Consider the following 13,588-nt stretch of genomic DNA (forward strand, 5'->3'; position numbering starts at 1 on the left):
CTATCTATTATGATTTGTAAATATAATATGGACTCATAACATTGCTCGGTCCACGCAGCTGAAGGTCCTCCGACAGCAATTATCATTGACACATGCTAATCTATTAGTACATAATATTGATTATAATATTGTATACATATAATATTCATAGTAAATAGTAATTATTCAGTAATATTACATTTTAAACAAGTTGTATACATATTTGAATAAATACATTAAAAGTAAACTATTTAATTGTAATACGGTATGTACTTGGGTTATTGTAGTGAAATGCATACATGCAAGAAAAAAAAAATAGTTTAAAATTAAGATTATGGTAAGAGTTATTGATATTTCATTTAAAGAGTAATTATCAATAACAGACTATCTCCAGATGACCACGTCAGTGAGAAGATACGTAACATAGATACATTGCGTGCTAATACGAGAATAGCATTCACATAAATGAAGATATGCTGAGGAAGATAATAACATCATTCATCAGACCAACCCTGGAAGATGCATCAGAAGTCTGGAATCCTCATCTAAAAAAACACATAGATAAGATTGAAAAAGTACAAAGGGCAGCCACAAGATGGGTACCAAGCTTAAGGGATCTAAGCTATGGAGAAAGACTGGAAAGACTGAATCTACCAACGTTCCAGGAGAAAAAGAGAAGGGGAGACATGATTATGCTATATAAATGCATCTCAGTGAAACGGAATATAGACATAAATGAATATATATCATATGGGGAAACATCAGCAAGAGGACATTGCAAAAAACTGCATAAAAAGAGAGGTGATAAAGACGTAAGGAAATTCAGTTTCCCAAATAGGGCAATTGATTAGTGGAATGCGCTACCGAATGAACTAGTGTGTGCCAAAACTATTCATAAATTCAAGGATATGTATGATAAAAATAGTTTAATACACGGGACAGTATGAGCTTGACTCATTCCTGTAAAGCTAAAATTAGGTAAGAACAATTAGTTTTTTTTTTTTTTAATAACAGAACGGAGGAAGGTAAAACAAATGAATAAAAAAAAAATAATCCATACACCAGATTACTGGTGTCCTCTTTTCATAAAATATCTGTAACAGTTAGACTTGAACAGCTGTGGGTTGAAAACTGGAGGGAAACAACTCTGAGGAACCGAGTTCCAGAGAGATGCAGTTCGGGGAATGAAAGAACTCTGATAGGTAGAAGTTCTGTAATATGGCTGAGTGACAATCCATTCATGAGCTCTACCAGATTCCCGAGTAGCACGAGGGAAGGCATTAAGAGGTGGCATCATGGAAGCAACTTCGTCTGAGCATTTGTCAAAAAAATATCTGTAAAAGAATGCAAGGGAGGCAACATTCCTTCTTACTTGCAGAGGAGGTAGTTTATTTGTAATGGCAGGTTTGTTAATAATTCTAACAGCTTTGTTCTGAATTTTATCTAGTTGTTTTAATGCAACCTCTCCACATCCATTCCACAAGGGTGAGCAATATTCCAGCTGACAGCGCACATGACTCTTATAAATTATAGCTAACTGCTCATCAACGAAGAAGTAAGAACACACACACACACACACACACACACACACACACACACACACACACACACACACACACACACACACACACACACACACACACACACACACACACACACACACACACACACACACACTCCGCTCAATATATAAAGTGCTCTTGCCTCGCAAGCGCAGGTGTACTTAAAGTGCTTCATTAAGAAAGAATGTCTTTGTTATGAGTGAGAGGCGTTTTACCTTAGACTAGAAAAAAAATAGGATCAAGATAAAAAATCGGCAATCATAAGAAAGTGTAAAATAATTTCCTTGAACACATTATGCACAGAGTGCCCTTCTGTCAATCTGTATGTATTTTATGTCTTTCTCTCCAGAAAAGTTGTATTTGTACATAATTCAAATAAAACAAAATTTCAATAACAATAACAAAATAATAAACAAGAACCGGTGCCAAGGCACACCAAACTCGTCCCCGGCAGTCATTTTAGTGCTGACGTATAAACTCAACAGGATATCTAGTCAAAGATGCCACACATAAAAGTTGGAGTATATCGGGTGAAAATTGACGATTTTATGCTCAATTAAAATTTTAGGCCAGACCCATCTGACACTGACCCTCCTACCGCTAACTGGAGAGCGACCCCACTGATGTAATGAACCATGTTATAGGATGCATATTTGAACGATGCACCTTTAGGTCTTGGTTTCATATTGATATGGCTAATTTGAAAGGAGTTACGGCGAGAAAACAATTTGCTTTTACATATTTTAAAATAGTTTTTTGGGGGGCCTACAGCCTGGGTCTTGTCCCAGTTTGGCCCAAAACTTAATCAGGTGATCAGGTCATAGCTCATCATCTCTGTAATTTTAGTCAAAATCGCATCAGTAGCTTTTGTGGAACGTTGTTAACAGACAGACAGACAAACAAACAAACAAATCGAGTGAGAACAATACCCGTCCCCGAGCCCCTCCGGGGCGGGGACGGATAATCAATGTGAACAGAAAATGCAGAGCCAGTACCTATCTGTCTATCGACCTACCTTAAAGGAGAGGCGTTTATTCCTAGTACTGGCGTCATTGTTTGCCGTTAGCAAGGATGAAATAGTCATGTTGAATCTTAATGGAGTGTGTCTGTCTGTTCCAGTATCTGTCTGTCTGTCTGTTTTCTTTTCAGTACGGGAATTGTATATTTTCACCTTGACTTACTAAATGTGTTTGATGGTAGTAAGAATTAAATAATAATAATAATTAATGTATTGAGGTGTATGACTTTCTTTCCATCACTTTCTCTGTCTGCCTGTCTGTCTCAGTGACGATGACCTCTGTGCTGAAGATGACATGTATTCAGCTACGTTATTCTCTACCACAGAGAACTTCAAGAGAGCTTGAATGCTGATGAAAATACAACTGTAATTTACATTTCAAGCCAATATATCTCTTATTTCTTTTTGTATGGAGTTCTTTTGTTGCGATGCAGTCAGATATAATTTGCATATATTTACCAAACACTGGTTCTGTAACACGTTCCAAATATCGTGAATTGCTTCAAACCGCGAAGCAAAGGAGTGAGGATGGTGTGAAGGATGAGGGCACCGGCGTCTTGGGCTGGGTCCTAACACAAACAGTTTTTGGTTCCATGGGCCTGACATCGACAAATCCTCGATACATTCTTTGGATCGAGTGTGTTAAAACATTTTAACTGAACATTCATTTGAACCTTTTACATAATATTCTGGACAGCAAGTTGAGCTTTAACGGTTGCATCAGTAAGTTTCAAAAGTCACTGCTCTCTTATTATTCGTTATGAAGTGGATTAGTATGAGCGTCTGGAATTGATGGAAGGACGTAAGTTAGGAGTGAGAGCAGTGGAAATGAGTTATTTGAGAGGAGCATATGGAGTTACATGGAGGGACAAACTGACAAAAGAGGAAGTGAGAGAGCGTCATACTTTTTTTTCTTGTTTAATGCAAGAAAGAAGGAACCAAAGGCCAGGAGCCAGTAAACCGTTCTTTCCAAGAAAAACAACAAGAAAAATAATACAAAAGAGAGCCAAATTCAAGATCCGTTCATTTTGAGATGCCTGAACACACTGCATATGGAAAGCTGGAGATCTCAAAAAGTAGGAAATACAGACAGAGAGAGACAATTCCAGAGTTGACCTGTTGCATACATGAAGGACTAAGAGAAACGGTTAACTCGACCAGTCGAGCGTTGGACAGACAAGGGATGAGAGTTTGTTGCCAGATGGATGCTATGTGCCCGTCGTAGAGGTGGAGGGATACAAGCAGACAGTTCATAGGAGCAGTGACCATTGAGGTAGCGATAGAAAAGAGATAAAGATGCAACAGTGCGGCGAAGAGACAGAAGGAAGCCAGTAAGGGGAAGAGAATTTATGAGACAAAAAGCCTTTAACTCCCCCCTATTGATAAAAGCTGTGTGGGGGGAGCCTCCTCACACATGAATGTTGTACTCTACAAAGGGAGAAAAAAAACGGGTATAAAGTCAACAACTGTGCAGTTGGCTTAACACACCTAATCTCTTGTATGCAGATTTTACAAGAGATGTAATATGATATTTCCAAGATAAATCCCGAGAGAATGATAGAAATCTTAAGAGGGTAGTTTGGAAATTAAAGGTTTATGCACCACTAGGTCGAAAGCCTTTGAGATGTCAAGAGCAATGGCAAAGCTTTTGTCAAAGTCCCGAAAGGAGGATGCCCAAGATTCTTGAAGGTTTGTGAGAAGATCGCCAGTAAAGCATCCCTGACGGAACCCATACTGATGATCAGAAAGAAGATTGTGATAGGAGAGATGCTTTAAATACTTTCTGTTAAGAATAGAATCGAAAACTTTTGAGACACGGGATGTAAAAGTAATTAGGCGATAGAGGGTTGGGGATGATCATTCATCTTTGGGACTGGCTGAATGTAAGAAGGAAAGGTACAAGTTGATACACAAATATGAAAACTTTACCTAGGCAAGGTGTAAGCACAGACTCACAGTTCTTGAGGACAACAGGAGGGACTCCAACAGGCCCACATGCCTTGTTAGTACTGAGGCCAGTGATGGCAAGAAAATACATCAGCTGAAGAAATTTTAATGTTAGGCATGAAGAAGTTGGAGCGGGGAAGTGATGGTGGAACAGCACTGGAATCGTCTAAGGCAGAACTGGAGGAGAAAGTCTGAGCAAACAGACCTGCTTTATCAGTAGAAGAAATAGCTACAGAGCCATCGGAGTAGAAGAAAGGAAGGGAGGATGATGAGGTAAAGTTGTTAGGAAGATTTTTGGCAAGGTGCCAGAAGGAGTGGGAAGAGTTAGAGATGGAGAGTTGAGAGCATTTAGTACGGATGAAATTATTTTTAGCAGAGCAAAAAAAGAGACTTAACATGATTCTGTGAAGAAGAATAAAACAGATGTCATTCAGGGGTGGATTGGCTCCGGTACCTTTTATAATCCTTCTCCTTATTGTGGACAGCATTAGAACAAGCGCGATTAAACCAAGGCTTTGTTGCATTAGTGAAAGGATATGAGATAGGGATATATGCCGCCATGCCCGAGAAAATAACCTCTGTATTGCGCATGGCACACTCAAATCATGGCAATAATCATTTCAGGGAAAAAGAAGTACTGCTTGGAGGGTCCACAGGCTGTATTGGAAATATAGGACAGGTTAAGGTAATAAGGTTGTGATCGGAGGAGCCTAATAGAGAGGAAGGATTAACAGTGTAAGCAGAAGGATTAGTTATAGGGAAATAGTCAAGTATGTTGGAACTCTCTCCAAGGTGGTCAAGGATACGGGTAAGGTGCTGTACAAGCTGCAATAGGTATTTAAGGATAGAAAAGATGTAGGTTTGTTCACCATGTGGATCAGAGAAAGGACAGGAGAGCCGAAGGTGGTGGGAAACATTGAAATCTCCTGGAATGGAGATTTTAGAGAAAGGAGAAACAGATAGGATGTGTTCCATCGTAAAAGTAAGATAGTCGATGTGGATGTGATGAAAAGCGTTAGGTAAAATAGACTGAGAAGGTTTGGCCATGTAGAGAGGATGGTGAGTGAGAGACTAACGAGGAAGGTGTATGTGAGAGAGGTGGAGGGGGGGAGAGGGAGGGAGAGACCGAAGATGAGATAGAGGGATGGAGTGGAGAGGTATTTGCTGGAGGGAGGGGTGAGCTGGGAATAGGGCAGCGAAATGGCAGGGGACATGGCGACATGGCCACTCCTTACAGGATTATGGCGTCTGGTAATAGATATATAGACAGATAGTCTGGAACTGTACATTTAGGGAAGACAAGGTGTCGTGAATAAACTGAGGAGAAATTAAATCACCTGAGGGAAGCGTGCCCTTAGCCTCCCATCAAATGTTGTCTCGCCCAGAAAACCTCGTCCTGAATGACAACGCAAGACAAAGAAGGCTACAGATAATCTTCTAAGCCATGAGGTGTTTAAATCACGGCTGCACATCTCAAAGTTAAGTAACCCAAGCTCTTTCAAGGTGTCTCTATCCACAGCATCGTACACCAGCTGCAAAAGGACCAGATCTTGTCATCGTGCTTGCCAACCAAGGAACCACTTCTGACCAAACAAATGCGCCAGAAACAGCTTGAGTTTGCAAGTAAATACAAAGATTGGACCTCAGAAGACGGGGGGAAAATCATGTCCTCTGATGACAGCGCGTTCATGTGTTATCGTCCTCGTATTAGGCGGGTAAGGAGGCCTCGCAACGTCACTCACTGTGACGTCCACTACAACGGAAGACTGTCAAGCACAGTGATAGCATAATGGTGTGGGATTGTTTTAGCCGGGACGTGGGCAGGGGAGGCCTGTACTTCCTTCCTAAAAACACGACGATGAATGCTGACTAGAATATGCTGGTGTGGGACATCCATCTCTTACAATATTGAGATCCATGGTTGCACACATTTTATGCAAGGTTCTATTCCATGTCACAAAGCAAAAAGGACAATAAAATTCTTCTCACATCATTACACTGAAGTACTGGATTGGCCATGTAACTCTCCAGATCTTAATTCCATCAAAAAACGCATGGAATTACAATATGCAACACCTTGTCATTGCCTTGTCTTATGGATGAGAATCGTTGCATGTATGTCAAAGAGATGACTGCAGAATACTTCCAAAATTTTGCAAACAGCAGACCCAAAAGCCTTCAGACTGTAAATCGTCTAAAGGCAAGAAGACCAAGTATTAGGATGCAGTTATGCTGCATAGTTTTGTTTGAATCAGTAATATATTCCCTGGCGTGTGATTTTTTTTAATCATAATGCCTTGGGCAGTCAATTTCTTTTACAGAGACTGTAATGCCTCAACAAAAGTATGAAGTGTCGGTTCCCTGAAATTTGATGGATATGAAAACGAAAAAATTCCTCCAAGAAGGAAGGTTTGACTAGGTTGGCATATCAGACTATATAACGTCGTGTGTGTGTGTGTGTGTGTGTGTGTGTGTGTGTGTGTGTGTGTGTGTGTGTGTGTGTGTGTGTGTGTGTGTGTGTGTGTGTGTGTGTGTGTGTGTGTGTGTGTGTGTGTGTGTGTGTGTGTGTGTGTGTGTGTGTGTGTGTGTGTGTGTGTGTGTGTGTGTGTGTGTGTTACAAATGCCAAGGGTATTATTTGTACTTATATCACAGGATGATCGTAATATCACATTGCTATATACATGTTTTTAAATGTTTACTGTGATAAGTGTTGCATTTTTTACAACATAGTCAATCAAAAATATCAGGACCGGTATACATTTGTGTGAAGCAATCTGACGCCACAGCTGAAGAATTTTGGAGAAATCTGATTGAATCTACCGGCTGTTTCCAGTTATGCTTCGTGAGGATGCCTTATGCTGCTTGCTTGTGATATTTCCTAATCTATCCATCATAAGTTTTGTTACTGTATACACACTGAGATGAAAACAGAACAGCTTTTTCTGAGGCATAATGAACTTTACTGTTTAATTACAGTGTTACTAGACCGTCCCCCATATCAGTTTTTTACATTTCATTCTCCCCCCCCCCTTTTTAAATTAAAATTTACCGTAAGTATAACTGTCCTCTTCCTCTGACCAGGTGTTTCTTGGTTTTTGGCTTCTGTATGCGTTACTGGTGACGACCTATTACAAGACCTACCTTACCAGTACCTTGACTGTGCCCTTTCCTCCTTCTACCATAAACACACTGCAGCAGCTCCATGATTCCAATTTAGAATACGGAATCAATAGCGACAAGGTTAGTATGGCAGGGATTACTTATCTTGAACTCCAGTGCAGTCCTGGAGTGATGCAAGCGGCATGATTTGTCGTGGTTAGTAGGTTCTTCGCCCCACCCCACTCGCTGTTCCCTGTCAGCACCCTCCCTCCTTGCTCCAAGGAATCGTCCCATAAGCTCTTCCTTTAAATAAGATATAATGGAGCCACCACTGTCCAACACATTTTGTTTGCTTATTGAAGGTAAGTGAAGTGATCATGCATGTAAAGTAGAACACGTAACCATCAACAAAACATGCAAGGAACTTACTATACATTGCATCGGTGCCTAATTAAGTTATTTCACCGCATTCATTTACAACATCACTGTCTTAGTTTTCATGAATACTTTGAAGGTCATAAACTCACACACGCACACCAACGCACTCCTACAAGTTCACATACACACACACACACACACACACACACACACACGGACGCAGTATGCAAGTGAAAAATGATTACATATGAAATACTGTACTGGTCTAAGACTGCCCTGGTGGTGTGTAAACACACTGGGGGCGAACCTGGACCAAATATGGTCATGCACCATGACAACCACTGGTATTCTTAAAGTTTTCTTATATCTTCCAAATAAACTACAGACACTGATAGGTATTCTCACAAGAATTCACGTACTTTTCACCGATCGTAAGTTCACAGAAACTATTATTTTTTTCCCACAAAGCTCCCCACCATGTTTGTTTTTCCTGGTTTTCAGTGGCTTAATTCAGAATTCTATCAACTTGTTAAAACCAGCTGCACCATTTTCACACTTCCACACAATGTATATATATTGTTGACCTTGATAAGTGATTCCCGAACTTCCCTCTCTCTCCTCTCCTCCCCCCCTCAAAAAAAAAAAAAAAAACGTAGATGCTAGTCGCGATTAAAATGGTCTAGGCTGCCCAGGTGGTCCAGGTCGTCCAAATCGCCCCGGCTGGCAATAACCCTTTGAAAAACAGGATTCCTCACAGGTGATTAACATTTTGGGACAGTGGTCAAATAAAATACGTGTTTGGGCACATATCCACTACAGGGTTGTAACACTATATTTACTTTTCATTTAATCCTTTCTCCTCTGAGACTTTTCACATTCTCCAGGTGTTTTATTTCCCTTTGATTCAGCTTGACATTATAGTCATGACTGCATTACATCATAGGTCAGCTGAAAATAACCCTGGGAACTAAACCCTCTTCTATGATCCCCTTTTACCGACTTCCCTCTGACTTTCCACCACATTCTCTCTTCCCCCTCCCTCCCTGACTCGCTGCATGATTTTAGCAGCGCCAGTTAACAGTTTCAGTTACCTACACACCTTTATGGGAACAACGTTACTACCTTATCATCATGGCAGAGAACAAATATCACAGTCATGTCACACACATATCAATAATATTTACGTGTATTGCTAGTTTTCCAGTTACATGTCATTTTAGAGTAAACGTGTTATTTAAAGCTCGAATCATTGGGTATGTTCTTCACCAACCTCATCACTACATGGGGGCTATCCAAAGTTTAAAATAAACAAGTAAAAGGAAGAAATTATCGCCTGATAAATTAGTTGATGAATCTTGAACATTCCATACAAAATATTAACAATATAATATGCTTTTTGCAGGGTGCAGAATACCAGCTCTTCATGACTTCCACTGTACCTCAGTATCAGAAAATGGTGAAGGATATGCAGTTTCACACCATATCAGACAGTATGGCGCTCGTGAACCAAGGAAGGTTTGCCTTCTTAGCACCCAAGACACCCTTGCACTTCGCTATGATGGAGCACAACAGTAACTCCAGGAGGACACATGACCTACATGTGGCCAAGGAGGAGTTCTTCCCTGGGGGTTATGCATGGGCCTTCCCAAAAGTAAGTAGGGATGTATAACTGTGGGCTGAGGAGGCTTTCTTACACATTTTGCTCTTCAGTGGTAGGGGTTAAATAAAAATATTAACATATACTCGAGCAGAGAGAAAGAGAGAGAGTGGAAAAGGGAATTTGAATTCATTATCTGATATCATATTCTCTATGCAGTATATACACTAACAGTCTGGTGCAGATAAAATCTTGGATGGTATAAGCCTGTTTCTTGTTATATTGCAATTTATTCGAATAAATGGCAGAACATCAAACATTCCGTTGTCAGGACTACATAATATAATTACAAATCATAATAGATAATTAGATAAATAGATAGATAGAGAGACAGATAGAAGCAGGGAGTCAGATGATGAGAAGGTATTGTGTCTGCGAGAATCGAGCAATGCTAAACATGCTTACACACTCTTAATTCAAGGAATGCTTTATAGGCACATGACAGCGCCTAGTGACCATACACACACATACACACATACTCACACACAGGCTGCTAGAACTTTCCACTCACAAGGAACACACGTGACACACCCCTGCTACACCAGAATTTAGGAAAGAGAGCTCAGACGGAGGTTAGCCATAGAACAGAGAGGTCAGAAGGAGACAGGCCTTAGAAGAGACAGGTCACAGGGAGAAGGGCTTGGCAATTTGAGAGAGAGAGAGACAGAGAGAGAGAGACAGAGATATAGCTAGAGGGACTGGACTCTATATTCCGCTCTGTGTGAGAGACTTGTTAATATTTCCAAGACGAATAAAAATAGTCCCATACTATTCTTTACCTCTCTTGTCACTACATGACAAATGGGAAGCTACTCCAAGATATAAAAACCGCTTGTCCACAAGTCTAAAATATATATATATATAACTCAACCACAAAGGAACCACACAGTCTTTTATGACACAAAGTCATTTATGACACCGTGACAGAAAACTGTTAACCCAGTCAAGGTTCGAGGAATAGGTGATTCTTAAGGTGCCTGGCATTTTTGTTTGCTTCACTCAAAATAAATTTCAAAGCTTCCACCTCATGATCCTCCATAATGTCCTTTCTATTCTCCCCCTTACAAACTATTTGTGTGCTGCCGTGCCAAACATAAAAATATGATGAAACGCCTAGAACTGGGCCCTGAGCTGTGATGCGAAGAGTCGCTTGGTATGCCTCCATCAAGCGTTGCACGCGGACTCTCCATACCACCTCCATGATGTTGCTAACCTAATCATTTCATCATCCCACACTAACAAATGTTTTGTGAAAATCTTTCTAGGGGTTCAGGAGAAATTACTTCCACAAGGATAAACAAGTCAACATCATATGACCTTGACCTTTGTCCCCTTGATCTTATTGAGTCAGCCAGTTCATCTCCTCATTCTACATCACTGACAATTTTAGTGGAAATCCGTCCAAGGGTTCAGGAGTTATATTGTCTCCAATAGTGTTATGGATGCGGGAACCCACGCACACATGCACCCATGCACATGGGGACGGACAGACCAATCACTTAATGACTCTTCAGCCTTAGGTGGGCAGAGACATAATGAGTAAGAATCAACTTCAGATTTGTTTTTCTTTTTCATTTTCTTCTTCTGTTATGGCAGCTTTCATACACCATTCAGGTCTATGAAAAGTCCTAATGGAAGCAGTACTTGATTGAGGAGAAAATCTGTGGAAACCATAAGAGAGTTAATGTAGCTGAAGAGCAGATTTCCTGTGCTAGTATTTTTTTTCACAAGGATTCAAAGTACAGGAAGTACATATGATAATAGGATTTACTAATGTATTTGGCCGTGATTTAACAATCAGTAATTTGTGAGCATGGTGGCTTCTTACCAAACATATATTTTCATTCGCATTTCCTATCCTGCATGGATAATTATTATTTCACTTGTGGATATTTAACTATATACCTCAGCTGTCTACATAAAGATTTTCCTTCAAATCTGAACACCTTGAGGATGGCAATATTCAGCCGAGTTTCTCTTGGCAAATACAGCAAGGGACAAAAGCCTCATTCGATCCTACCTCGTTTAATTTTTGGTTCGTTCCCTCCCCCCACTTTAGCCTGCTCTCTCTCTCTCTCTCTCTCTCTCTCTCTCTCTCTCTCTCTCTCTCTCTCTCTCTCTCTCAAGCGAAAGAAAAAAGCACATAGTGAGTAGATGGGAAGCAGAGGCTTGGAGGAAGGTGAGAGACGGAAGAGAGAGAGGCGGAAAGATTAGCAAGAGAGAGTTAGAAGAAAGTGAGTGAGAAATTTGGAAGGAACTGGAGGGTAAAGTGGAGGCAGTGTAAGACAATGTTCTGGAAAGAGGTAAAGAGAGTTAAACAGGGTGATAAAAAATTTAGTTGTGGAGTGAAAGATAAAAATTGTAGACTGTTAGTGGAGATGGGAAAAAAAGTGAGCAGATGGAGAAAACACTTTAAGGAACTGTTAAACATAGAGAGTCAACGTAAAGTGAGTATAAGTGGCTGGGGAAAGGCTGGGAGAAGGAGGGAGGTGAGAATGGAGGAAGAGATCAGCAGGAGGGAAGTAGTGGAGGCAATAAAGAAAGCCAAAATGGGGAAAGCCACAGGAATTGGAGTGTGTGGTGAAATGGTGAAGCATGGGTGAGAGATGGTAGTGGAATGAACTTAGAAGATGTGCAGATTGGCCTGGGAGGAAGGTAGGGTCCCAGAGGATTGGAAGTCAGATATAATTATTTCTCTGTACAAGGGAAAAGAGGAAAAGGAATTGTGTGGAAATAAAGGTATATGTCTTCTGAGTGTAATGTGAAAAGTATATGGTAGGATACTTATTAACAGAGTTATGGAAATGACAGAGGAATTAGCTGAAGAAAAACAAGGAGGTTTCAGGAAGGGAAGATGTTGTGTTGATCAGATAATCTTTCTTATGTCTTTAGTGGGAAAGTTTCTAGAGAAGGGAAAGATGTATGAGGCCTTCATGGATATGGATAAGGTGGATACACAAGGAGTATGTAAAATATTTAGAACATATGGAATATATGGGAAGTTGTTGAATGCTGTGAAGATTATGATTGAGGGTGCTAAGGCAGTATGTGTGGATGGTGAATTGAGTGAGTTTTTCCATCTGCATGTTTGATTGAAAGAGGGGTGTGTCATGTTTCCATGGTTATTCAAACTATAAAAGGATGCGGTTATAAAAGAGATACCAGGAAGGGCAGTGGATGTTACAGCGACCCTAAAGAGAGAAGGCAACGTCTGGAAACTTCCTGTACTGTTCTTTGCGGATGATACTGTATTGTTAACTGAAGACGAAGGGGAACTGTGAGGCTTGGTGAATGAGTCTGGGAGAGTGTGTAAGAAACAGAATCTAAAGGTAAATGTAGGGAAGAGTAAAGATATACTCTTCGAGAGAAGCGAAGTCACCGAATGTACATTGAGGTTGGATGATGAGGAAATGGGAAATGTGAGTGCATTTATGTACTTGGGTGGTGTGATGAGTAAGGATGGAAGTTTCGAGGATGAGGTGTATGAAAGGGTACAGCAAGAGAGAAAGGTTGCTGGTTGTCTGAAAGCATTGATAATAAATATGGATGTGAGAATGGAAGTAAAACAAAAAAAAGTCACTGCATGATAGTAATGCGATACCAACCCTATCGTATGGAAATAAGGCTTGGACCTTGTTGGAAGGACACAAGAGTGAGATCAGTAGAAATGAGTTATCTCAGAGGAGCATGTGAAGTTACATGGAGCGACTGACAAATGAGGAAGTGAGGGAGCATTATAGAATGGATGTGGATGTGATAGAAAGCATCAGGAGAAATGCTATGAAGTGGTTTGGCCATGTGGAAATGATGGAGAGGGAGAGACTAACGAAAAGAGTGTTTATGAATTAAGTGGAGAGGGAGGGGGATGGCGAGGATGAGATGAAGGGATGGAGTGGAAAGGTATATGAGAGAGGTGTGTGTGTGAGGTGGGGGGAGGACAGCAAAAA

The 13,588-nt window shown here is 40.6% G+C and overlaps 1 protein-coding gene across 1 annotated transcript in view; it reads left to right on the plus strand.

The window, feature by feature from the left end:
* Window positions 1-13,588, plus strand: part of LOC145401656 (glutamate receptor ionotropic, delta-2-like) — a 62,226-nt gene that overhangs the window by 34,748 nt on the left and 13,890 nt on the right. Inside the window, exons 4-6 of the mRNA XM_080273846.1 lie at window positions 6,026-6,221; window positions 7,589-7,747; window positions 9,387-9,635. Of these exons, the coding sequence (XP_080129972.1) occupies window positions 6,026-6,221; window positions 7,589-7,747; window positions 9,387-9,635 (604 nt within the window). The remainder of the gene's footprint in view (window positions 1-6,025; window positions 6,222-7,588; window positions 7,748-9,386; window positions 9,636-13,588) is intronic.

This window comes from Coenobita brevimanus, chromosome 56, assembly GCF_032717465.1.
Source record: "Coenobita brevimanus isolate Jiangsu-jjx chromosome 56, ASM3271746v2, whole genome shotgun sequence".
In the NCBI taxonomy this organism is placed as follows: Eukaryota; Metazoa; Arthropoda; class Malacostraca; order Decapoda; family Coenobitidae; genus Coenobita; species Coenobita brevimanus.